This window comes from Rhinoderma darwinii, chromosome 3 (genome assembly GCF_050947455.1).
Source record: "Rhinoderma darwinii isolate aRhiDar2 chromosome 3, aRhiDar2.hap1, whole genome shotgun sequence".
In the NCBI taxonomy this organism is placed as follows: Eukaryota; Metazoa; Chordata; class Amphibia; order Anura; family Rhinodermatidae; genus Rhinoderma; species Rhinoderma darwinii.
In genome coordinates, this window is record NC_134689.1 from 228,535,605 (window position 1) to 228,562,202 (window position 26,598).

Below are 26,598 nucleotides of genomic sequence, written 5' to 3' on the forward strand. Positions count from 1 at the left end.
AAAAGTTACTGCCGATCAGTTAACTCTTTCAGCACCCTGGACAGTGACTGACGTCGACTAGCCTCATCTCTATGATGGCGGCTGCGTGAAAATCACGCAGCCGCGCATCATACACTGATGACACACGGAGCTGTCAAGTGCCTTTTGCGCACGCAAAACGCTGCGTTTTTTTGCGTGCGCAAAACGCACACGCTCGTGTAAATGAGGCCTGAATCTTCTGGTTGTGCAGAAAACATATTTAACCCCTTCCCAACATTTGACGTATCCATATGCCAAAGTCTGGTAGGGGAAGTATGGAGCGGGCTCACGCAGTGAGCTCCCTCCATACGATGACGGTGTTGGCTGTATTTTACAGCCGACACTTCAGAGTAGCTAGCGGCATCGCGCTCGAGCGCGATCCCGCTAGTTTAACTCGTTAAATGCTGCGGTCAATACTGACCGCAGCATTTAAATCGTCAGAAAGAGGGGAGGCGACCCCCTCTAACAGCTCATCGCGCTGGTTGCTATGGCTGCCTGGGGGCTTAATGAACGCCCCCAGGTTCGCCAACTTTGTACACCTATTAAGCCTTGCCTCCGGCAGGGCTTAATAGGTGCCTGTCAGAATCACGATATACTGCAATACATTAGTATTGCAATATATCGTACAAGCAATCTAACGATCGCTGGTTGAAGTCCCCTAGGGAGACTAATAAAAAAAGTAAAAATGAGTTAAATAAAGTTTTTTTTGGTGTAAAAAAAATTAATAAAAGTTAAAAGTTCAAAAAACCCCCCTTTACCCATTTTCCCCCTAGAGCATAGTAAAAAAATAAATAAATAAACATAATTGGTATCGCCGCGTCCGCAAAAGTCTGAACTATTACAATATATCATTATTTAACCCGCACGGTGAACACCGTAAAAAAAACTAAATTGTTAACGCCAGAATGTCTATTTTTTGGTCACCTCATCTCCCACAAAAAATGAAATAAAAAGTGATCAAACCGTCGCATGTACACCAAAATGGTATTATTAAAAACGACAGCTTATCCCACAAAAAATAAGCCCTCATACCACTTAATCGACAGAAAAATAAAAAAGTTGTGGCTCTCGAAATTTGGCGACGCAGAATAAATTTTCTTTTTTACACTGAGGGTATGTTCACACGAGGGCGTCCGTTACGGCTTAAATTACGGGCATGTTTCAGCCTGAAAACATCCCCGTAATTTCAGCCGTAACGGCATGTGCAGGCGCTTGAACGCCGTGTCCATTACGGCCGTAATTAGCGCTGCTATTCATTGGAGTCAATGAATAACGGCTCCAATTACGGCCAAAGAAGTGACAGGTCACTTCTTTGACGCGGGCGTCTATTTACGCGCCGTATTTTAACAGCGGCGCGTAAATGACGCCTCGTGTGAACAGACAAACGTCTGCCCATTGCTTTCAATGGGCAGATGTTTGTCAACGCTATTGAGGCGCTATTTTCAGACGTAATTCGGGGCAAAAACGCCCGAATTACGTCCGTAAATAGGCCGTGTGAACATACCCTTAGGTTTTTACTTGTAAAAGTAGTAAAATATAGAAAAAAGTATATATATTTGGTATCGCCGCCGTAATCGTATTGACCCACAGAATAAAGTTAACATGTTGTTTTAATTGCACAGTGAATTCCGTAAAACCAGCACACAAAAAAACCATGGATGAATCGCTGTTTTTTTAATTTTCTACTCCACAAATAATTTTTTCCCCGTTTCCTAGCACATTATACGGAAAAATAAATGGTGCTACGAAAAACTACAACTCGTCCCGCAAAAATCAAGCCCAAATAGTACTGTATCGAAGGAAAAATAAAGACGCTATGGCCTTTGGAATGTGGGGAGGGAAAAACGAAAATGAAAATCTGAAAGTTGTTTACGACGGGAAGGGGTTAAGATTGCAGCTAGTGCATTCTATAATGTATACGACGTATTCGCTATTACAATTGATGTGTGATTTTATTGGAAAGCCACCGGAGAAGATAGGTCACTTATAATGTGGTGATAGAGCCTCTTTAATGTTAAACTACAGAACTGGTAATTCAAGTTATGCTACCCTACTATCAAGTCTATGAATAAATTCAATATTGAACAAGTAACACATGCTTATTACAGTCCCATACAAGTCTATAGTAGCACCACCCGCTTTGAAAGCCTGACAATCCCTGAGCAAAAAAACAAAACAAAAGCTGGTTGGGTGTAGCAGTAGTTTGGGTTCTGAGGCCTGTTTGCTCTATCAGTCAATGAAAGTCACTACTTGTTCACTCTATAAAACAAAAAATAACTGTTCTGCACCAAAAACTGTGTGAACGTGCCCTTATGTCTCAATTACACCAAGAATAAGATGACTGGAACCATACAAAATGTTACCTTTGGAGGATGCCAGCGTATAGGGACAAGTCAATGAACTTCACCATCATACTAAGAGAGAAAGTTCCAGACATCAGTATACCATCCAATGCACTCGTTATTTGGCCCACACAATTGAAAAAAATGTGCTCAATCGTACTGCACCATCTGGACATGTCAGAAATTCTATACATACACGGCGTAGCTAACTTGAGTTCTTTGCTACCATTTTCACAAAATTGCTGCAAACCCCCCCCCCCCCCCCCCCACACACACACACACACACACACAAAAAAATACATGTTTTGACTGGCATGTGAACCCAGCCCGAATGCAGATCTTTGCCCCAAAAAATTAGTTCTATCACTCTTTATGTCAGCTAGTTAAGCACCTGACCTCCTGTAAAATGAGTCATGTTTAGGTTCTGTTAACTCGTTTGGGTCCATTCCATCAAGTTTCCATTGCTCCGTGATCGTAGCCTGCTGCACTATTCTTTCCTGATCCGTTACATAGTAAATCAGTCATAAAGACTGTAATAATTGAAGTCATAATGTACAGTTGGGCAATTAATCAGGAAAACGATTAAACCGAAAATTCAGCACAGATAACCGACGTCATCTTGCACATTTAGTTTTTTTCATCCTCAGGACGCAGATACAGTTTAATCCTATGGTATAGCAGGAAGCTGTCAGTTCCCTGCTCTACTATTCATTGTGTAACATCGGCTGTTCACGACAGTGTAGACAGGCGCAATGGCATCACTGCCATTCGTCCTTCTGCAACATTCGCCTATCCCAATCTCCCCCTCTCACTGGTGGTTTAACATGTTCCATCCCCTGAAATTTTAGGACCAGTGGGTCCTCGGAATGGCATTCCCATACATGCTTGGAGACAGTTGTATCCTGTTTCCTAGTGATGTCACATATATGATCCCTAATTCTACGTCTAAACTCTCTCTTCGTTTTTCCAACATATTGTGTCTTACAGACCCAAGTAATCGGATACACTACCCCCTTGGTAATGCAGTTGATAAAGGATCTATTATGGAAGACATCTCCGGTTGTATTACTCTTGAACGTTTTGCTGTTCCAAATGGACCTGCATGCTTTACATCTGCCACATTGATATGATCCCTTAAGGTTGAATGACAACCAGGTAGTGGTACTCCCACCCTCAAGGTGACTGTGTACCAGTCTGTCTTTTATATTGCAGCCTCTTCTGAAAGTAATTTGAGGCCTATCTCCAACCAAACTGCCTACATCCGGGCCTGCTTTGAGGATATTCCAATAGGAGGTCAGGATTTTCCTAACTTCATGGTGTGCAGCATCATAAGTCCCTTTCACTCTGATGGTATTATCCTTCTCGGGATGTATTTTGGGATTAAGTAGAGAATCTCTATCTGCCACCAGGGCATGCTGATATGCTGGTTTTAAGACACCACTGGGGTATCTCCTACGCTCAAACCTCTGGCTGACATCTTAAAGTTTGACACTGTAGTGCAGTTTCGTTTGCTCTCAAGTATTGGCCCATCGGTCAGCTGGCAGCATGGGCAAAAACATGGCAGATGAAATGCAATGTTGATAAATGTAAATGAATGCATCTAAAATGTAATAATAGTAGTAACGCATATACATTAAATGGAATAAAACTGGGGAAAACTGAACAAGAGAAGGACCTGGGTATTCTGGTAACAAATAAGCTAAGCAGCAGCACTCAATGTCAAGCAGCAGCTGCAAATAGGATTTTAGGGTATATAAAAAGAGAGATAATAACTTGTGATTCAAATGTAATATTACCCCTCTATAAATCCTGCGTAAGGCCACATCTTGAATATTAAATGCAGTTTTGGGCTTCACATTTGAAAAATCCATATTTTAATCAAACTCGCGTTTTTGGTCGCATTTTTTACGGCCGTTTTTGGAGCTGTTTTTCTATATAGTCAATGAAAAACGGCTCCAAAAACATCCCAAGAAGTGACATGCACTTCTTTTTGGCGGGTGTCTTTTTCTGTGCCGTTTTTGGAAAACGGCTGTGTAAAAAACGCCCCGTTGGAACAGAACGCCGTATTTCCCATTGAATAAAATGGGCAGAAATTTGTAGACGTTCTGCTTCTGATTTTTCAGCCATTTTTCTGGACGTTTATGGCCCGAAAAACGGCTGAAAACACTGAGTGTGAACATACCCTTAGAATGATGAAAGTGAAGTGAATGACTTTTCAGTTGACAGGTTTACATGGCATGTATTTGACACGTGTTTTTCGCATTTTACGTGCCAAAAACCGTATCAAAAAACGCTTTTTATTTACATAATTGGTAAAGTGCACTGTTAGTACATACAACGCGCTTTTTTACACGCATTTTTAAAAAAACGCGTTGTGTAAATAAAGAAATGTTGAGTCAATTCCTTTCGACACACACTCAGCTCTGCTACACACAGCACTGCAACACACAGACACAATCAGCTATGCTACACAGACACACACACACACACACACACACACACACACAGCACTGCTACACTAACACACACACTCAGCTCTGCTACACACACACACACCCTCAGCTCTGCTACACACAGACACACTCAGCTCTGCTACACACAGACACGCTCAGCTCTGCTACACACAGACACACACACAGACCGCTCACACGTAGCCCAAAAATCTACTTTTGCTAAATATACATACAGTGCTACAGTGGTAAAGTAAAAATTACACTGATACTTTGAGCATCAAGGAAAGATTTCCATAAAAACAAAGCTAAATATAAAACAGTAAATGAAGCAAAATAGTTACCAGCTATAGTGTATGATGACTACTCAAAAACACACACATTGCATGCCAATATATCCTCTCATATAAATATGTGCTCACAGCAATGTGCCAATAAACCAAACAAACATATTTAGACAGGGGGGGCGTCGCGAGGGGGGGGTCTGTGAGAGAGAGAGGGACAGACAGAGACACACGCATCTTACCTGCAGTGCAGACGGTCTTCATAATGGTGCCTTCTATCTCCCTACAAACCAGCTTCTCTGCTGTGTGACTCTGACCTGCGTCTGCGCAGTACAGAGCTAGAGAGCAGAAGCAATGGACGGCTCCCGTTCATTGTGTCCTATGCACTGTGCTGCCGTATTCCATCTGTGTATGTGTCGTTAAGAGACACATACAAAGATGAAATAAAACATGGCAGCCCCCAGTAAAGTAAGAAAGTGTTAATAAAAAAACTTTGTGTGTGAAAAATGAAATAGTCAATATAATATTTTATTTAAAAGAAACACATAAATGAATTTAAAAAAAATAATCATGACACTGTCCCTTTAACTACAGCTTTACTATGAGCGCTTGATGTTTCGTTTCATGTTCTTTTAATTTAACACCTAAGTGTTTCCTGTCAGATGTACTTATATATTTTATGCATGTTTCGGGCACGTTTATATATTTTTCAATTTTACTCTTTCACTTGTATAGTTTTGGATTTGTACAATATTTTATTATTATTTTTATTATATATATCTTATTATTATTTTTATTACATATATATATTTTCAATATGTATATATACTTATATTATCTTCACACTATATTTATATATTCATCATATTTTTATCACTGTTTCACCATGTATTGTTCACATACGTATTTTCATGGACAGTGTATATATGTGTGTATTTTACGATTAGGATATTCTATTCATATTATTTATTCAGTTTGTTATATATATATATATATCTAGTATGTATTATTCCCAATTTAAGCTAAACTATATATGGTTGTTTCTCAGATGAATTATATCATTAATTATTATATTCATTTCCCTGTTGCCGTACACACTCTTTTTCATTCACCCTGTGCACGGTGTGCATGTACGCTTTCTCACGCATGCGCTGTAGTGTCCCCATTCCGGAGTGCCTCTTTGTTTGTCTGTATCCCCATGGTGATGCGTGTTGCCGTCATTGGACGATACACGTCATCACCTGGCAGACATTCTGGCGCTTCCGGGTTGGCGGCCATTGCAACATGTAGTTTGAGCGTCGACCAGCACATCTTGCACAGGTGTGTATTAGCATTGCTGCTAGTTTCAATATGTATATATACCCCCCCTATTTTTAATATCGTCAGCCTCCTGACGAAGCCGGTCGTGGGCGAAACGCGCGTCGAGGCGGTTCTTCCCTGTGCCACATCTCAGCACGTTCTTTCTCCCCACCATGTCTCTAGGTATGCTTAGACATCTTCATCACTAGACTTTTCTGCTTTCGCTGGCATTGTGTCCATTCACTTATATAGGCTTCATTGCATATCTTTTATTATTGCCCTATATACATTATGCAGCTGGTCTAGCGTTATCTTGTCTGGTAGTTCCTAGTCTATACATATTATATTTTATATCATTTATTTTGAATGGGGTTTATCATATACAGGACGTTACATGTTGAGATGGGTTAGGTCTGTTAACCTCTTGGTATATGTATTTATATACCTGTTGCTGCTGCTTTCCATGTGACCAATTGTATTTTTACCATATTCTATGTGATGCCGTGTATTGTTTACTAATAAAATTATACTCTTTTACTATACGTGGCTGTCATTTGTGCTATATCATCTATTGGGGAGTCTTGTCCCCTTGCTTTTTGTGCTTTTAGGTTGTTCTTTCCTGTCAGATAAGCCGAATTTTACTAACGCAGATATTGATAAATTACTTGGAAATATTAGGCAACAGTAACAATAGACACGGTTTCCACTTAATACACTTTTTCACAGTTCCTAGAAACCTATTATAAAATGATGTCTTAAATCTGCAGCTATTCTCATCAGTTGGAAACGCAAAGTTGTCAATTTAAATGGGTGGATTAGAAGCTATAAAATCTGCATACTGTTAAAAATATTAGCCGGCCTGGATCACCATCCAAAAGACCAGCCTGAGATTCATAATATACTATCTCTGACATGAAAGTGTAAGTACATTACTAATATCCCTACTTTCTTGGTGAAAACCAGAGCAGTGAGCAATGTCACGAATATCATCTACATTTTGATTTTCTGCTATAAAGTATTTTTCAATATTTTGAGATAATACAGCATCAACATCATCAATAGTGGTACTTACAATCTTTTGTTGCACTCAACCTTCTTCATTGCTTTCTTCATTAACTAACAGTTTGAAAAACTTAAGTTTAGTTACACTCTGACATGTCATAGTAACATGTCAGAAGTTTTGATCGGTGGGAGTCAGAGTACTGAGACCACCATCAATCTCTAAAACGAAGCAGCAGAATCGCTCGGGTGAGCGCGGAGCCGCTTCGTTTCTGATCAGCTTTCCTCGGAGAGCAATTGCTCAGCTTTCCGAGAAACCCAATTAGAAACCTAGCGCTTATGCTTTGTTTTAGCGATTGATGGGGTCTCAGAAGTTTTGATCGGTGGGGTCCGAGTACTGACATGTCACTATGACATGTCAGAGGTTTTTTGAAAGTTTAAGGAATGCTCCTTTTATGCTCGTTGCCAAGGGGGTATAGGTACTGCTGGTAATAATGCCCCTTATATGCTCGTTGTCAAGGGGGTATGAGTACTGCTGGTAATAATGCCCCTTATATGCTCGTTGTCAAGGGGGTAATGCTGGTAATAATGCCCCTTATATGCTCGTTGTCAAGGGGGTAATGCTGGTAATAATGCCCCTTATATGCTCATTGCCAAGGGGGTATGGGTACTGCTGGTAATAATTCCCCTTATATGCTCGTTGCCAAGGGGGTGTGGGTAATGCTGGTAATAATGCCCCTTATATGCTCGTTGTCAAGGGGGTATGGGTAATGCTGGTAATAATGCCCTTATATGCTCATTGCAAAGGGGTATGGGTAATGTTGGTAATAATGCCCCTTATATGCTCGTTGTCAAGGGGGTATGGGTACTGCTGGTAATAATGCCCCTTATATGCTCATTGTCAAGGGGGTAATGCTGGTAATAATGCCCCTTATATGCTGATTGCCAAGGGGGTATGGGTACTGCTGGTAATAATGCCCCTTATATGCTTGTTGTCAAGGGGGTAATGCTGGTAATAATGCCCCTTATATGCTCATTGTCAAGGGGGTATGGGTAATGCTGGTAATAATGCCCACCATTTATGCTCGTTGCCAAGGGGGTAATGCAGTTCATTCACGTTGAATGCTCGTTGCCGAGGGGTGATGTCTGCTCTTTGAACTAAATGTGAAATGCTCGTTGCAATAGGGGACACCATTTAAAAAAAGAATATATTCGTCTCTAGGTAGTTCACTATGCTTACCTGCACACGGGGAAGATGCTGCTAATTCATCTCGGACGCCTGGAGACGATGTGTCTTCTCCCGTCTGACGAGATGGTGAAGGACCTGTGGGAGGAAGTGACGTCACAGCGTCATCTCGCGAGATGACGCTGTGTGTCTGTGCATTGAAAGAAGCTGGGTGGGAACGATGAGAAGTGTATGGCGCAGATTGGTCAGCGTCATACACTTCTATTTACAATGCCCAGTTGGTAAAAAGAGAATACACGCCCAGTTGTCTATTAAGAAATGCATTTGCATAAATCTAAAATAGGTCATAACTTGGTCAAAAATGATCGTTTAAAAAAATAAATAAAAAAGGCACTACTGTTAACTACATTGCAGCGCCGATCACATTCTATAGGAGATAGGGATTTTATAATCTGGTGACAGAGCCTCTTTATGTTGGCCTCCTTGTACAGATAACTGCAACTCTTTCCTTTTTTCAGCTCTTTGCGCTTCTGAGATCAGGGCTTAATAGCAATACAAAGGTGGCAGACCTGGGGGCCTTCATTAGGCCCCGTTGCTGCCATGCCAACCATTGGGACACCACAATCACTGCGACTGCTAGTGACAGCAGCATCTAAGGGGTCTGACAAGCGGGATCGCGCTTAAGTGCAATCCTGTTCATTACAGTGAAGTATCGGCCGTAACTTAGAACCGGCAGCCTTGCTTGATCTTCTCTACTGACAGAAGTTATTTTCTAAACGAAAAAATTTATTCCGTAGAGCCTTTCGCTCATAGTTCATCTATTTTTCCCCTGTACACCATCATTATAAGAGGATTGACTCGATACTAGCCGCCACACAGTTAGCTCCTACACTTTTATATGCACACGTCCCTTATGCTTAGGTTAACCACGACCTTGCCTTAATAGAATTTAACCGGTCAGCCCCTGCAAAACACCCCTACTCATGGTTGCTAAATGTTTCCTTTCTAACGGACACAGGAATCACACAGCACATTGCAAGAATATTTTTTCATTCATTTAGCATCAGATACTAACCCAGAAAAAAATTAGGCTACCCTTAAAACGGTTATCGAGGTGCCATTAGTGCTGAGGCCTCTAGACTAAAAAAAAGAACATACAAAAGTTGCAATCTGACCTTAAATATAAACTCTTTAGCTAGAACTGGCGAAGCAAAGACAACCTTCTAGGTATTAGACGAAAGCTATTAGAGACGTTAAGCAGCCAGAATGTGCTTAGCTGGACTCAGGCGAAATTGTATAGGTTGGCGAATAAACCTGATAAGATGTTGGCTTCCAAGAAAAGAGTTTGCCACCGCTTTAACATGGTATATCAGATTAAAGATTATTTTGGACACTTCTTATCTAATCATATAAAATACATTCCAAGCATTTTACAAAACACTATACCACCCCCATCACTGCCTACAGTAAATATTACCTCTGTTCTTTCTCTATTACCTATTCTGGTATTAGAGCCTGCAAAAGCTCAACGACTGAATCTCAGATGGGACTTGGCCATTATTAAAAATGGAAAGGCCTTAGGCCATAATTAGCTTTCAGTCCCTTACTAACTAAAAATTCAGAGGTATTCTGCTCCCTCATATTACATTTTTTTCTTAACCATGTACTCCAGGGTGGTCCTCTTCCGCCAGACATGCTCTTACTAGCTGTCAAACCAAAGCCCAATAAAGACCATACAATCTCAGCTAACTATCACTCTATATCGCTTCTCAATATTGACCTCAAAATACTCACCTCTGTATTGGTTTCCGACCTAAATCAGATTCTCCCAGAACAGGTACACTCTGACCAGGTGGGCTTTATTCCTGGTTGGCAAGCCCTGGATAATGTCCGTAAGCTTTGCAACATCATAACTTCGGCCAACTCGAATTCTGATTGCATTTCCCTTCTCGCCCTTGACATAAAGAAAAAGGCCTTTGACAGCCTTTCCTGGTCCTATCCAAGCTGCCATCCGTAGACATCTCCGGGCCTTTTTCTTAAACTATCAACTGATCACCAATTCCCTATTGCAATACACAGACAAACCAGACAAGGATGCCTGCTTTCCCCAGAGCAATTTGCCCTTGCAATTTGGGATTGTGCGTATCAAAATAGCAAAAGACTAAACATTTCGGGTGTAGCAAAACAGGACCTGGGAAGTCAACTTATTTGCCAATAATATGCGCCTTACCCTCATTAAACCACTGACAACTCTCCCTAACCTTTTCTCAGTCCGATCATCTTTTGCCAAGTTATCAATCAGGTTTGAAAATAAATACCTTTAAATTGAAGATACACATCTGTAATTTCCACTCACCTACCAGTCAACTAATAGAGCTGAATTTTGGTTTAAAGTCAAGGGATCACTATATCCCTTATTTAGGCATTAACCTCTCTAAAACCATCAATTCTGTATTCAAGTTGAATTATCTTGCTCTTTTCCCTAAAATGGCCAAAGATCTAGGATTTTAGAACTTTCCCACATTATGCTGGGTTGATAAGATCCATAAAGTAAAAAAGGTGACATTACTCTTCCTACTCCAGTACCACAAGGCACGGGCAACATCTAAGGTTGTGAAGAGAACGCTCCCTCAGATGACTGGGAGACAGGCAAAAGGACGGTAGAACAATGTCCTCATTCAGGTAAAAGACCAAGACCACCTTAGGCAAAAAAAGAATGCACCGTACAGAGCACTGCCTTATCCTGATGAAGAGTCAAAAATGAAGAACAACAGTATAAAGCCCCAAGTTCAGAGATCCTCCGGATGGAAGTCACCGCCACCAGGAAGAGCACCTTCCATGAGACAAGAAGAAGGGAGACCTCTCGTAAAGGATAAAAAGAAGTAGATTGTAGAACCTCCAGAACCATGATGAGATCCCATTAAGTCGTCGGAGGTTGATAAGGAAAAGCGGCACGTGAGCAACCCCTTGTAGAAAGGTCGGGACATCAGACTTTGAGGCGAACGGGCGACGAAGCAGGATGGAAAATGCGGATACCTGCCCCTTAAGGGAGCCAAGGCCAAACGGTGATCAAGGCCTTAAAGGTACAATGATAAATGCAGGCTGTGGAAGACTTCCGAGCCTTAAGCATTGTGAGACTAATCTGGAACAAACCCTGTGCCCGCAAAATGGCAGCCTCAACAGCCACACCGTTAAACATAGCGACCTTAAATTCTGGTGGAAGACGGGTCGCTGAGAGGAGGTCAGGACAGAGAGACAAGGACCATGGGTTGTTGACCAATAGTCACCATATCCTGGTACCAACAGCGACGTGGCCAATTCAGCGCCACCAGGATGGCAGGAATCCCTTTGGCCTTAAGAAATCGGAGGAGTTGTGGCAAAAGAGGCAGAGTTGGGAATACATATAGGAGACTGAAGCACTTCCACAGAGCCACTAGAGAATCTACGGCGTAGTCTTCTTGATTCCGGGGTCGGGAGTATAAGCAGGGAACCTTGCAATTAAACCTGGATGCTATCAGGTCCATGCCTGGCCTTCCACACATCTGATCGAAGACCTTATGGTGGAGAGACCACTCCCCTGGATCCACCTGTTCTCGACTGAGGAAGGCAATGTCCCAGTTGTCGACCCCTAGGATGTACAACATCAACAGAGTTGGAATGTGACGTTCTACAGGGGTTTGAATCTTTGCGGCATCTGCATATACTGCTGTGCTTAGAGTTCCGCCCTGGTTATTGAGATAAATCACGGCCTTGACATTGCCGATTTGGACTCGCACCGGATTGCCGAACAGAAGCGATGTCCAGTGCAGCAAACAAAGGAAGATGGATCTCAACTGCAGCAGGTTGATGGGGAGAGAGGATTCCTGTGGGGACTACAGCCTCTGGCCTTGGGGTTCCGGAACGTTTTTACCCACCACTTGAGACTTTAGTACGTGGAAAGGATCTTCCAGTTCAGTGTAAAAAAGAAATTGACTAGGGAAGTACACTGCCAGTAACACAATGTCACGAGAGCTGTACTATAATTAGTAAAGGTAGTTGACAGGTGACGCTAATGGAATTGTCTCTTAAAGTCTTCCAAAGAACTTATATGGCTTTGTCTAGAATTCAGCAATATTACCCTGAAGAGTGCCCCTTTCTGTTTTAGCGGATGTCAAGTGCAGGAACTACTTTCAATGTATGATAGTCTTGTCTGAATATGAAATGCTTTAGGGAGTCTATAAGACGTCTCCTTCATCATATATTTTCAGTTGATGTACCTATGTCTGCAATGGATTATCTGCTGGGAGATAGACCGGCTGGTTTCTCATATGCCTTCTATAAACTTTTACAATTTATCCTCATGGCCGCTAGAATACATGTCACTAAACGGAGAACCCCTTTCCTCCAGGTCTCAGAGGTGATCAACAGAGTAAATAAAATAATGCCCTGAAAAAATGAACGCAACTCTTGCTGACATTAGAGATCACTATAACAACGTATGGAGGCCATAGGTAGCTAGTGCTCGGACTCCTAAACTTATCTATAAAACTTAAAACATTATTGTTAGGGCTTGATACTCCCTATTGTTTTCTTGGGGAGTATCAGATTTAAAGGTCATGGGGAGAGAAGTAACAGGACTAATGGGGACAGTAGCAAATCTTTTTGTTTTTTTCCCTCTATCTTGAGTGAATGCATACGTATCGACCTGTTAATTATGTTATTCTTATTTATATAGGTTTCTCTGTTCTTTCTGAACCGATAAATTGTATATTTTTGTATGCAACATTGTTCCGAATGTATGTGGCACTTTTTTTTTTTAAATAACATACCTCCCCTTATTCCTGAATTGCTCTTAATTCCAGCGCTGCAATTTGACGACCTCTGCTCCGCTTGATACTTAATACGCTAATTTTGAGTTTAGGTAAAGAGAGGAGGAGGAAACCTAATTTCACCACGGTAGGTGTTGCCTCCTGCATCCCTGTGACGCTGGCCAATCAGAGCAGATCTTCTACATCTCTGTGAGGCTGTCCGCTCTGATTGGACAGCATCAGTGATACAGGAGGCAACTCCTACTGAGCAGAGATGGTCTCCTCTGCTTTGTACCTCCACTCAAAATTTGCATATTAGGTACCAAGTGGCACAGGGACCGTAGCGGGAGAACTTGAGGGCCAAAAAAATAATACAATTACAGCACTGAAGTCGAGAGGACGCCAGGAATAAAGGGAGTTATGTTTTGTTTTTTTTTTAAACCCCCAAAAAAACACATGACAGGTCCTCTTTAAAGGCTATGGAAACTTCTGAAGACTTTATATATTTTTTTTACTAAAACAATGTAGGACCCGCTGTTACCGAAGCAGTCAGTCCCGCTGACCTGATGGATTGTGGTTTCAGCGCAAGATACAGCTTCTATGTATCCAGGATACATACATAGAGGCTGTATCTCAAAAAGGACATTTTTTTTAAAATAAAAACAAATTACAAAGTTGCACTAAACAATAGGATACACTTATTTTTTTTTAACTAAAACAAAATGTATTCAACAGGTTTCCAAAACCTTTAAAGAGGCTCTGTCATCACATTATAAGTGGCCTATATTGTACATGATGTGATCGGCGCTGTAATGTAGATTACAGCAGTGTTTTTTTAGTGAGAAAAACAATCATTTTTGACGGAGTTATGACCTATATTAGCTTTATGCTAATGAGTTTCTTAATGAACAACTGGGCGTGTTTTACTTTTTGGCCAAGTGGGCGTTGTACAGAGGAGTATATGACGCTGACCAATCAGCGTCATACACTTCTCCACATTCATTAAGGCTGGGTTCACACGTGGCGGAATTTCACTTAAATGCCGCTGCGGACACTCCGCAGCGTTAATCCGCAGCGGAGCCGTTTGTCCATTGACTTACACTTTAATTTAGCAGTGTTCGTTTAGACGAGGCGTAAAATTCCGCTGCGGAGCATAGGCTGCGGAGTGGAATTTGGTGTCCGCAGCATGCTCTGTCTGTTGCGGAGCAGTGGCGGACTCATGGCGGAATTTCTCCATTGACTTCAATGGAGATTCTAATTTCCGCAATGAAGTCCGCAGCTGTCATGCACATGTCATGTGTGCTGCGGATCCGTCTTGCTTTTTTAACTTGACATTTCTTCATTCTGGCTGGACCTATGTATTTCTAGGTCTACAGCCAGACTGAGGAAGTCAATGGGGCTCCCGTAATGATGGGAGCGTTGCTAGGAGACGTCAGTAAATAGTCACTGTCCAGGGTGCTGAAAGAGTTAAGCGATCGGCAGTAACTGTTTCTGCACCCGGGACAGTGACTACCGATCACAATATACAGCAACCTGTAAAAAAATAGAAGTTCATACTTACCGAGAACTCCCTGCTTCTGTCTCCAGTCCGGCCTCCCAGGATGACGTTTCAGTCTAAGTGACGGCTGCAGCCAATCACAGGCTAATAACAGGCTGCAGCGGTCACATGGACTGCCGCGTCATCCAGGGAGATCGGGCTGGATGCCGAAGGAGGGACGCGTCACCAAGACAACGGGCGGTAAGTATGAATTTCTTTGACTTTCACAAGGGAAAGTGCTGTCCCTTCTCTCTATCCTGCACTGATAGGGAGAAGGGAAGTACTTTTACCGCAGACCGCAGCAGCTAGTCCGCATCAATTTACTGCACATTTTGTGCAGATCCGCAGCAGAATCTGCAACGCAGATTCTGTGCGGCATTGATGCGGACAGTTGCGGAGGAAATCCGCCACGTGTGGTCATGCCCTTACACAGCACATAGCGATATAGCTACAGTGAAGGAAATAAGTATTTGATCCCTTGCTGATTTTGTAAGTTTGCCCACTGTCAAAGACATGAACAGTCTAGAATTTGTAGGCTAGGTTAATTTTACCAGTGAGAGATAGATTATATAAAAAAAAAAAAAAAAAATAACATTGTCAAAATTATATATATTTATTTGCATTGTGCACAGAGAAATAAGGATTTGATCCCTTTGGCAAACAAGACTTAATACTTGGTGGCAAAACCCTTGTTGGCAAGCACAGCAGTCAGACATTTTTAGTAGTTGATGATGAGGTTTGCACACATGTTAGATGGAATTTTGGCCCACTCCTCTTTGCAGATCATCTGTAAATCATTAAGATTTCGAGGCTGTCGCTTGGCAACTCGGATCTTCAGCTCCCTCCATAAGTTTTCGATGGGATTAAGGTCTGGAGACTGGCTAGGCCACTCCATGACTTTAATGTGCTTCTTTTTGAGCCACTCCTTTGTTGCCTTGGCTGTGTGTTTCGGGTAATTGTCGTGCTGGAAGACCCAGCCACGAGCCATTTTTAATGTCCTGGTGGAGGGAAGGAGGTTGTCACTCAGGATTTGACGGTACATGGCTCCATCCATTCTCCCATTGATGCGGTGAAGTAGTCCTGTGCCCTTAGCAGAGAAACCCCCCCAAAACATAATGTTTCCACCTCCATGCTTGACAGTGGGGACGGTGTTCTTTGGGTCATAGGCAGCATTTCTCTTCCTCCAAACACGGCGAGTAGAGTTAATGCCAAAGAGCTCAATTTTAGTCTCATCTGACCACCGCACCTTCTCCCAATCACTCTCAGAATCATGCAGATGTTCATTTGCAAACTTCAGACGGGCCTGTACATGTGCCTTCTTGAGCAGGGGGACCTTGCGGGCACTGCAGGATTTTAATCCATTACGGCGTAATGTGTTACCAATGGTTTTCTTGGTGACTGTGGTCCCAGCTGCCTTGAGATCATTAACAAGTTCCCCCCGTGTAGTTTTCGGCTGAGCTCTCACCTTCCTCAGGATCAAGGATACCCCACGAGGTGAGATTTTGCATGGAGTCCCAGATCGATGTCGATTGACAGTCATTTTGTATGTCTTCCATTTTCTTACTATTGCACCAACAGATGTCTCCTTCTCACCCAGCGTCTTACTTATGGTTTTGTAGCCCATTCCAGCCTTGTGCAGGTCTATGATCTTGTCCCTGACATCCTTAGAAAGCTCTTTGGTCTTGCCCATGTTGTAGAGGTTAGAGTCAGACTGATTAATTGAGTCTGTGGACAGGAGTCTTTTATACAGGTGACCATGTAAGACAGCTGTCTTTAATGCAGGCACCAAGTTGATTTGGAGCGTGTAACTGGTCTGGAGGAGGCTGAACTCTTAATGGTTGGTAGGGGATCAAATACTTATTTCTCTGTGCACAATGCAAATAAATATATATAATTTTGACAAAGTGATTTTCTGTTTTTTTTTAAATATAATCTATCTCTCACTGGTAAAATTAACCTAGCCTAAAAATTCTAGACTGTTCATGTCGTTGACAGTGGGCAAACTTACAAAATCAGCAAGGGATCAAATACTTATTTCCTCCACTGTATATCGCTATGTGCAGCCACATAAACACACTAGGAGTCCCTGCCTCGCTGCCGGACAACTGTCCCGTACTGTAATCATGTTTTCAGTACGGGACAGTAGTTCCACGGAGAGGCAGGGACTCCTAGCATCATAAATAAGTATGATGCTAGGAGCCCGGCTCTCTGCAGTGTGTTTGGTCCGGGACTTGCGGCCGAAATACGTCCGTCCATTACGGACGTAATGTGCTTGTGTGAATCCAGCCTAAATATCATAGAGACGCTACAGAAGTGACAGGATTGTGAATAGACATCACGTCCTGTCTGGAGGTAATGTATATTCATTGTCAGGACACTGCAGTAACGTTATAGTGTGTTTATGTGGCTGCACATAGCGATATAGCTATGTGCTGTGTAAATGAATGGGGAGACATGTATGACGCTGATTGGTCAGCGTCATACACTTCTCTTCACAACGCCCACTTGGCCAAAAAGTAAAACACGCCCAGTTGGTCATTAAGAATCTAATTAGCATAAAGCTAATATAGGTCATAACTCCATCAAAAATGATCGTTTTTCTAAATAAAAACCACTGCTGTAATTTACATTACAGTGCCGATCACATCATGTAGAATATAGGGCACTTATAATGTGGTGACAGAGCCTCTTTAAGTATGCTGCTTTTCCTATCCTACAATAAATGAAGAATAATTCTTGTTTGCTATAATGTATGATGTACATATTCACACACTAATTTTGTTGACATATCTTTCAATAAATACGTTTTTATGGTGTGCTGGTTTGACAAGCTCTGCAACCAAAGTTTTTCAATAAAGTAAAAAAATGTTGTTTTCGGGGGTGTGGCTCTCAGTGCATAAGGTCGGACGTGTGATTCCTGAGCTCCTGCTGAACGGGTTACTAAGCGGCACTACCCGGCTCATTAGCCGTATGGATCCTGCAGATCTTTGTACTGCTTTAGCCCCTTATCTGCTACCTGACAACAGGGGGAGAGAAGACAGCATGGTGAGAGGCCGGAAAAGGAAAAACCCTCTGAAGCTTACAAGCTTCAAAGGCATCGGAGGATTACTCAAGCAGAGGGGGATCTCCTCTTACCTGGAGCCTTGCTGGACCCGGCTTGAAGTCCAACTCTGGGGCCTCCTGCATGTCCAGGATCGTTGGCTGAGACGGAATGTGGGACTGCTGCTGCTGCACGTGGTTGTTCATGTGCTCAGGTACCGATACACAGTTCCTCTGTCTCTGTTTTGCCTATAACTCTGGGGGATGATCAGTGGCGTAACTACGGGGCCCGCGGCATGAGGGGGCCCATGTCGCCCGCCGGCACGGGCCCCCACCATGGCCGGAGGCTCCGCTAGCAGCCGCTATGGCTGCTACGGGCGGTAGTTACGTCACTGGCCTTGCCCCCAGACAGAGCTCCGTACCTCATATCACGTGATCATCATCACTTTACAGCGTATAGGAGCTCCGCCCCCTCAGACCCCCGCTCCCTGATGTCACGTGATCATCACCTTCACACACCACAGGAGCCCCGCTCCCTCACAGAGATCCGACCCTCATGTCATGTGATCCTCTTCACATGACATGAGCTCATTATTCCCACTTCTAAGCTCCTCCTCCTTATGATACAGTGGTCTCGTGATTTTGATATCACAGGTCCTTCATCCACCAGGTCTCTTCACTGATAAACTCCGCCCCTCCTGTCCCGGTCACATGCTGAAAACGTCATCACAGGTCCTTTAGGTATCTCCCCGCTCTGCCATTAAACAAAAGACATGTATCCCCTATCCACAGGATAGGGGATACATGTGTGATCGTTGGCATTGATAGGGAGAACGGGTGACCGAAAGTCCCCTGAAGTTCTCCATCACATTCTGTGTCGGCAGCTCTGTAGAAATGAATGGAGCGCCGGTCGCGCTTATGCGCATGCGTGATCAGCGCTCCTTTCATTTTTATTGAGCTGCGCAGAAGCCGGAAGTCAGAGGTTAGTCATGGAGAACTTCAGGGGACTTTGTCCCCCATTCTCCCTATCGCTGCCAGCGATCACACATGTATCCCCTGTCCTATGGATAGGGGATACATGTCTTTTGTAGGACACACTGTAGGTCTGATTTTTTTTTGGGGGGTTGGGGCTGCATGGCGTTACCTACAGGGGGGGCTGTATGGCGTTAGCGCCATACAGCCCCCCTGTAGGTAACGCTATAAAGCCCCCCCTGTAGGTAACGCCATACAGCCCCCCCTGTAGATAACGCCATACAGCTTGCTCTGTAGATATCTACAAAGGGGGCTGTATGGCGTTATCTACAGTGGGGGCTGTATGGCGCCATCTACAGAGGGGGCTGTATGGCGTTACCTACAGAGGGGGCTGTATGGCGTTACCTACAGAGGGGGCTGTATGGCGTTACCTACAGAGGGGGCTGTATGGCGTTACCTACAGAGGGGGCTGTATGGCGTTACCTACAGAGGGGGTTGTATGGCGTTACCTACAGAGGGGGTTGTATGGCGTTATCTACAGGGGGGGGGGGAGCTGTAAAAAAAAAGGCACTATCTACAAGGGGGGGGGTTGTGTGACACCCAGGGGAGGGGGGGCCCCAGTCAAAAGTTTGCTATGGGGCCCAGTCTTTCCTAGTTACGCCCCTGGGGATGATAGTTCAAGCTCTCCCTCCTCCCCCTTACAGTATAATGCAGATTCTGGTTCAGATGATCTTGTCACTGTAGCCACCATTAAAAATTTGTTGGCAGATCTGCATAAATCATTGCATATTGATTTATTTAAAGCAATGGGGAAACTTCAAACGGAGGTCACTTCAATAGGAGAACGGACTTCCCATATAGAGCATAAAATGTCTGAGCTTACTACAGCCCATAACGACCTTGTGGATGAATCCACGGCTATGGAAAAGGAACTTGAATTTGTTAAAGCAAAACTTGCTGATATTGAGGATCGTTCCAGGAGGAACAACCTGAGGTTCAGAGGTATCTCTGAGCAAATTAAGGCAGATCAACTATCAGAATATATAGTGTATTTCTTTAAGAATTTACTACCATTTGCCTCTCCTACTGATTTAACCATTGATAGAGCTCATCGTTTACCAAAGCCAAAAAGTCTGTCTGCCACAGTTCCGAGAGATGTCATAGTACGTATTCATTTTTTCCATATTAAAGAAAAGTTGGTGGAGGCATCGCGCTCTGAACCTACCCTGCCTGCAAGATTTCATCAGATTTCCATATTTGCGGCTCTTTCTGCAGCCACCTTGGCCAAGAGGAGAGCATTTGTTCATAGTACTAAGATTCTTCGAGATCAAGGTATATCGTACAAATGGGGATTCCCAGTTAAACTGGTCATTTCAAAAGATGTAACAAAAATTGTGGCTACATCTCCAAGGGATGCCGAGCGTCTATGTCAAGAAAGGGGGTTAATGACTGCCCCTGGATCTCCTCCCAAAAGAACTGGGTCGGCTTTTTCCACTTTATCTAAGGAGTGGGAGACTGTAGATCGTAATACCAAGACTCCTCCTTAATTAATGTTTCTTTACTCTGAATCATATTTGTAGATTCCTGTATGGAGGAGGGTGTTTCAACTTACCTTCTTTTTTCTGTAGCTCTGTATAAAGGCATGAAGCTAAAAGCCATGAACTCCAGATTATATTTTTTCCTTTCCAGGTATGTTCTACTTGGACCCCTCTTTAGAATGTAACTATGTGTGGGGACTCTTGGTGTGGGAACGCCAAGAACCCCGATAATTTTTTTTTGTTATTACTAATTCTTTTTTTTTTTTTTGTTATGTTGTAGTATGTGGTTCTTCTGCTCATGGATAATATTTTATCTTACTTCCGGAAAATGTGTAAACATTATGTACGAAATTAGTACTGATGCTGTTGTGGAGACTTCTCCTTCTCTTAAGAGCTAGGCGTTTAATTAGGTGTAAACAATCCTTTGTTAGGAATTGTCTTCAAAATTGTTTCACATAATGTTAAGGGGTTAAACTCCCCATTTAAAGGAACAGTGTCACCACAAAAAAAAAATTCATGTTAGTTTAATGTTAGTGTTTTATTAAAAACGTTTTTATTTATTTGTGTGTTACTTTTTTCTATTTTTTCACTTTTTCTTCCCTATGGGGGCTGCCATTTTTTTTTCTATTTCTGTATGTGTCGATTAACGACACATACAGACATGGAATACGGCAGCCACAGTCCCATAGGGACTGCGAACGGGGCCCGTCCCATCCACTTCTGTGTACGCCGTCTGTGTGGGCACTGCGCATGCGCCGCTCCCACACAGTCCAATTTGAAATGCGCGCCGTCCGGCGCCATTTTCCTGTGGACCGGAAGTCGCGGCCGGACAGTAAGATTACTACTTCCGGTCGCGGCTTCCGGATTTGTGCACTTGAACCAGCGGCAGCAGACGGAGCGGACGGGCCGAAGGGAGCCGCGGCGGCAGGAGCAGGTAAGAGATTTCTATGTATGTTCGTGTTTGTGTGTGTTTACTACTGTATGTAAACCTACTACACTGTGTGTTAGCTCAAAAAATGGCGACGCACAGTGTAGGAGGTTAGACCATTCAATCCCCTCGTTTATCCCGGCACTAGCCAGGATAAAGGAGGGGGGGGGATTCTCAGAGCTCACTAGAGCGAGTGCTTTTTTTCCCAATTTTGCAGCAATGCTGCAATTTTGGGAATAGCTCCATCTAGTGACCAGCACTGGGAAATATTATAAATTAGAATCTAATTTATAATATTTCCTAACTCGTGAAAAAAATAAAAAAAAATTTGAACAATGTTTAATCAACTACACACTAAATGTTTAATTAAAAAAAACAAAAACATGTTTTGCTGGCAACACATTCCCTTTAAGCGTTCTAAATTATGGCCTGAGGCCTCACTTTCTCAAGCAGATGTGTTATGTATTCAAGAAACACACCTTAATAAAGAGGATGCCTATAGACCCAAACATAAAAAATTTCCACATATATTTTCGGCCCCAGCGGTAGGTAAGAAATGTGGGGTTTCCATAGCAGTAAGGGACTGAAATTGTGGATGAAAATGTCGTTATGTTTTGTTAAATTGTCTTCTGAACAATATTCAGTACACTATCCTGTCGGTATATGCCCCTAATTGTAAACAAGACAGGTTTCTGCGAAAGATGATTAATTTGGCAAATCAATACAAAAGGGGTTCATTGATATTGGTGGGTGACTTTAACCCCTTAATGACCGGCCTATTTTAAACCTTAATGACCAAGCCATTTTTAAGTTTTTCCATCGTCACATTCCAAGAGCTATAACCTTTTTATTTTTGAGTCGACGTAGCTGTATAAGGTCTTGTTTTTTGCGGGACAAGTTGTACTTTTTAATAGCACCATTTTGGGGGACATATTATTTATTGATTAACTTTTATTAACTTTTTTTTGGGGGGGGGGGGAATAGAAAAAAACCTGAAATTTCGCCACTCTTTTTTGCGTCTTAAATCAACGGCGTTTACCGTCTGGCATAAAAAACACAATAACTTTATTCAGCGGGTTGTTACGATTGCAACGATACCAACTTTGTATAGTTTTTGTATGTTTTATTACTTTTACACAGTAAAAACGCTTTTTTTTCAAAATTATTTGTTTTTGTGTCTCCATATTTGAAGAGCCGTAACGTTTTTATTTTTTCGCCGATGCGGTTGTATGAGAGCTTTTTTTTTGCGGGAAGACTTGTAGCTTTTATTGGTACCATTTTGGAGTAGATGCGACTTTTTGATCACTTTTTATCACATTTTTTTTAAGTCAGGATTCACAGAAAACCGCAATTTTTCCATAGTTTTTTATTAAATTTTTTACGGCGTTCACCGTGCGGGTTAAATAATGTAAAACATTTATAGTCGGGGTCGTTACGGACGCGGCGATACCAAATATGTAACTTTTTTACATTATTTTGTTTTTGTAATAGTAAAGCATTTTGTAAGGGGAAACGCTGGGTTTTTCATTTTTTTTCACATTTTTTTTAAAATTAACTTTATTAAACTTTTTTTTAAACTTTTTTACTAGTCCCACTAGGGGACTTTAATATGCGATTCTCCAATCGCTATTGTAATACACTGCAATACTTTTGTATTGCAGTGTATTACTGCCTGTCCGTTTAACACGGACAGGCATCTGCTAGGTCATGCCTCCGGCATGATCTAGCAGGCATTCATTACAGGCAGACCTGAGGGCCTTTATTAGGCCCCCGTATCGCCGGGTGTCGGTGGGATGAGAGGGAGCTCCCTCCCTCTCTCCAAAACCACTCAGATGCGGTGCTCGCTATTGCGCACCGAATATGAAGGGTTAAACGGGTGAGATCGATACTAATATCGATCTCACCCGGCAGAGCAGGGACGCCCCCAGCTGCCTCTGGCAGCTGAGAGCAGGGAGATTTTACGCTGTTTACTTTATCCTGATGCAGTGCCGTAAAAAGGCATATGCATCAGAATAAAGCCCGTTAGTGGCCGCCGTTAAAAGGCGTATTGGCGGTCACTAACAGGTTAATTTGACATTATGGCAAACTATGGATTCTACATCTACTGTAAAATGTGAAGAGCCTACTCCGGCTTTTTCCATATTACACAAACATGGCCTTTTTGATATTTGGAGAGTGCATTACTATAGTGACCGTGACGACACTTTTTTTTCGAATCCTCATAAAATATATACTAGAATTGATTTTTTTTCTTATTGATAGGAATCTTTTAAACCATATTTATTCTGTTTCGATAGGATGCTTAGATTGGGGCATGGTCTGACCAATATCATTGTCTATACAAGAGCAGTTCAGTCCGCCGCAGTAGTCTGTATGGAGACTAAATAATTTTGTCCTCACTCATCCTAAATATGCCTCTCAATCCAGATCTCAGTTAGAGAAATACTTTTTTCACAATGATAATGGCCAAGTTAAAGATACTACTGTGTGGTGTGCCCATAAGGCAACTATTAGAGGCCATTTTATCAAAATTGCCTCACATATTAAAAAATCTACAAAAAATACTGAAAGTCAGCTACTTCTTAGGCTAAGCACTTTACATAGATTAAATAAGAACTCTTACTCAGTAGCACAGGCAGCCAAAATTTCGGAGCTTACTGATCAATTACTCAAAAAGGTATCATACCTATTATACTTTTGTCTTTTTTGACACAAAGGTATTTAACATTTCATATTGTCTCTGGCTAACACGGTACTACACTATTTTTTACGGAGCTTACTCATCAATTACATGAGTTGAATATTTATAAATATGACTGGGCCCTACGGAAATTAAAAATGACATTTTATTGGAGTAGGCAACTTAAGCTGGGGCATTATTGGGTAGGCAACTTAAAGCACGGGGTGTAAAATCTCGAATTCCATTTATGTATAATGCGGAAAAAAAAAACCGTATAATGGATCCCAGGGGGATAGCTAACACTTTGGCCGAATATTATGAATCACTTTATAATTTAAGAAATGACCCTCTCACTGTGCAGCCTCAACTAGATAATATTAAGAGCTTTCTAGCTCAATTACATCTCCCTTCCAGTTCTCAGATTCAACTACAAAGCCTTTCTATACCTTTAATGGAGGGAGAGATCCTTAAAGCTATAATGTCACTTAAAGCCCATAAATCCCCTGGGCCTGATGGGCTTACTAGTGAATATTTTAAGACATTATAAAAACAAGCCTAGCACCCTATATGGTCAAAACTTTTAATGAGGTAATTAAAAATTAAGCATTTCCCTCTGTAATGTTAAAGGCCCTTGTGGTCCCCTTACCTAAGTCGGGCAAATCTTTGGACGTCCCCTCTAATTTTCGACCCATTTCTTTGTTAAATACAGACCTAAAAATGTATGCAAAGATTTTGTCTTGTAGATTGGCACATATTCTCCCCCAGCTGATTAGTCCTGATCAGGTGGGATTTGTAAAAGAGAGACAAACAGTGGATAGTACCAGACGGTTTTTAAATATTATCCAAGAGGTTGAGGTTCGGCGGATGCCTTCTCTGCTCCTTACCCTGGATGCGGAGAAGGCATTCGACCGTGTTCATTGGGGGTATTTAAGGGAGGTATTGCGGAAGTTTGGGATCCAGAGCTCTTTTTTATCTGCCATTATGGCCCTGTATACCCTTCCCTCGGCTCAGGTCTATAGCACAGGCGCGTTATCAAGTCCCTTTTTTATAACCAACGGTACAAGACAGGCATGTCCTTTGTCACCCATGATATTTACATTGGTGATGGAGCCTTTTGTTACGGCCGTAAAAATATCACCTTGTATTAGAGGAGTTTCCATAAGTCATACTGAACATCGGATAGGTATTTTTGCAGATAACGTTATACTGTGCTTGTCCTCTCATGGCGACACCTTGCCTCATGTACTCCAACTCATCCAGGAATTTGGGGAGATCAGTTATTATAAAATTAATACATCAAAATCTTTAATTTTAAATATGGGTATTCCAAATTATACACAGTTGCAATTAGAAAAGGAATTTCCCTTTAAATGTGTTGGAGTAATTCCTTATTTAGGAATTTCTCTTACTTACCCATGTGGTAAGTTGATGTCGGTTAACTATAACACTTTACTGCAGGCTTTGAACAAGGACATTATATCCTACTCCAGATTTCCTTAATCCTGGATGGGCCGTATTGCAGCCTCTAAAATGCTACTTCTTCCAAAAGCGTTATTACTTTCGAAACCTACCAATTCCAATTCCCAAATCTATTTTGAGACATATTCAAATGGTGTTCACAAGATTTATTTGGAATGGGAAGAAGGCAAGGGTTGCAGCAAAAATATTGCATTTGCCTGTAGCTAAAGGAGGTCTGGGATATCCAAATATCGTTGCTTATTATAATGCGGCTATTCTGGACCAATTAAAACATTGGTGGTTATATGATAAAAATAAGCGTTGGGTGGAGTTGGAACCAGCATAATTGGTTTTCCGGTTCCTTGGGGACCGGAAGTAGCACTGCTTTCATTGAAACTAGAGGATATAGGCATTGAGAATAGCACGGTTGTGGCTCATGTACTAACTGTAGTGAGAACAAGTATTGCTCAGAGATGGAAAAGCTCCTCTATTCCGACTAAAGCAGGAATCTTGCACAAGGTTCAGTATAATTGTATTATGGAACACTTAATTTTCACAAGACTACATAAGACACAGGCATTTACTTACAAATGGTCTAAATGGCTTGCTTTTAACGGCTCACAGCTTCCCTTATAGAAAGACCTTATAGAAGCTTATTAGGGTCTATATGTATATTTTAAATCCTAGAGCAGGGATTCTACGTCTGTTTGTATGATTTATTTACTTATTCTTTTCAACATTGGATAGGTATAAAATAGCAAAAGTAAATTTATGGAAGTTCAACTTAGGTTACATTATTAATTACTGATACTATGATTATCTCATTTTGTATCCAATATGTTTCTAATGCATGTATGTTTATATAGATTTTTAGATTAACTTTAAATCTCTATGCTTTTTGCGATCTCATAAATGTGTAAAATGTAATATTTCCAATGTCTTGTTATTTTTGTATAACTTCAAAAAAATTTTTGTTTTCAGGCGTACACCTGCCAGGAGTGAATGGACTATGATCTGTGTCATCAACTAAGCAGATATCAAATAAGACAGAAAACCATTAAAAGAACTTTGGGTAAAAAAT

At 41.9% G+C, this 26,598-nt stretch overlaps 1 protein-coding gene and 1 long non-coding RNA gene across 2 annotated transcripts in view; one reads left to right on the top strand and one right to left on the bottom strand.

Annotated features, from left to right (window-relative positions):
• The window catches only part of FBH1 (F-box DNA helicase 1), a 175,528-nt gene extending 157,168 nt beyond the window's left edge, over positions 1 to 18,360 (bottom strand). Inside the window, exon 1 of the mRNA XM_075857497.1 lies at positions 18,038 to 18,360. Coding sequence (XP_075713612.1) covers positions 18,038 to 18,148 — 111 coding nt within the window. The 5' untranslated portion in view covers positions 18,149 to 18,360. The remainder of the gene's footprint in view (positions 1 to 18,037) is intronic.
• On the top strand, positions 17,791 to 26,597 carry LOC142749446 (uncharacterized). Its single transcript, XR_012882411.1, has 2 exons — positions 17,791 to 18,156; positions 26,499 to 26,597. It is a non-coding gene; the product is annotated as an uncharacterized LOC142749446 (long non-coding RNA).
• The last annotated feature ends 1 nt before the right edge of the window (position 26,598 follows it).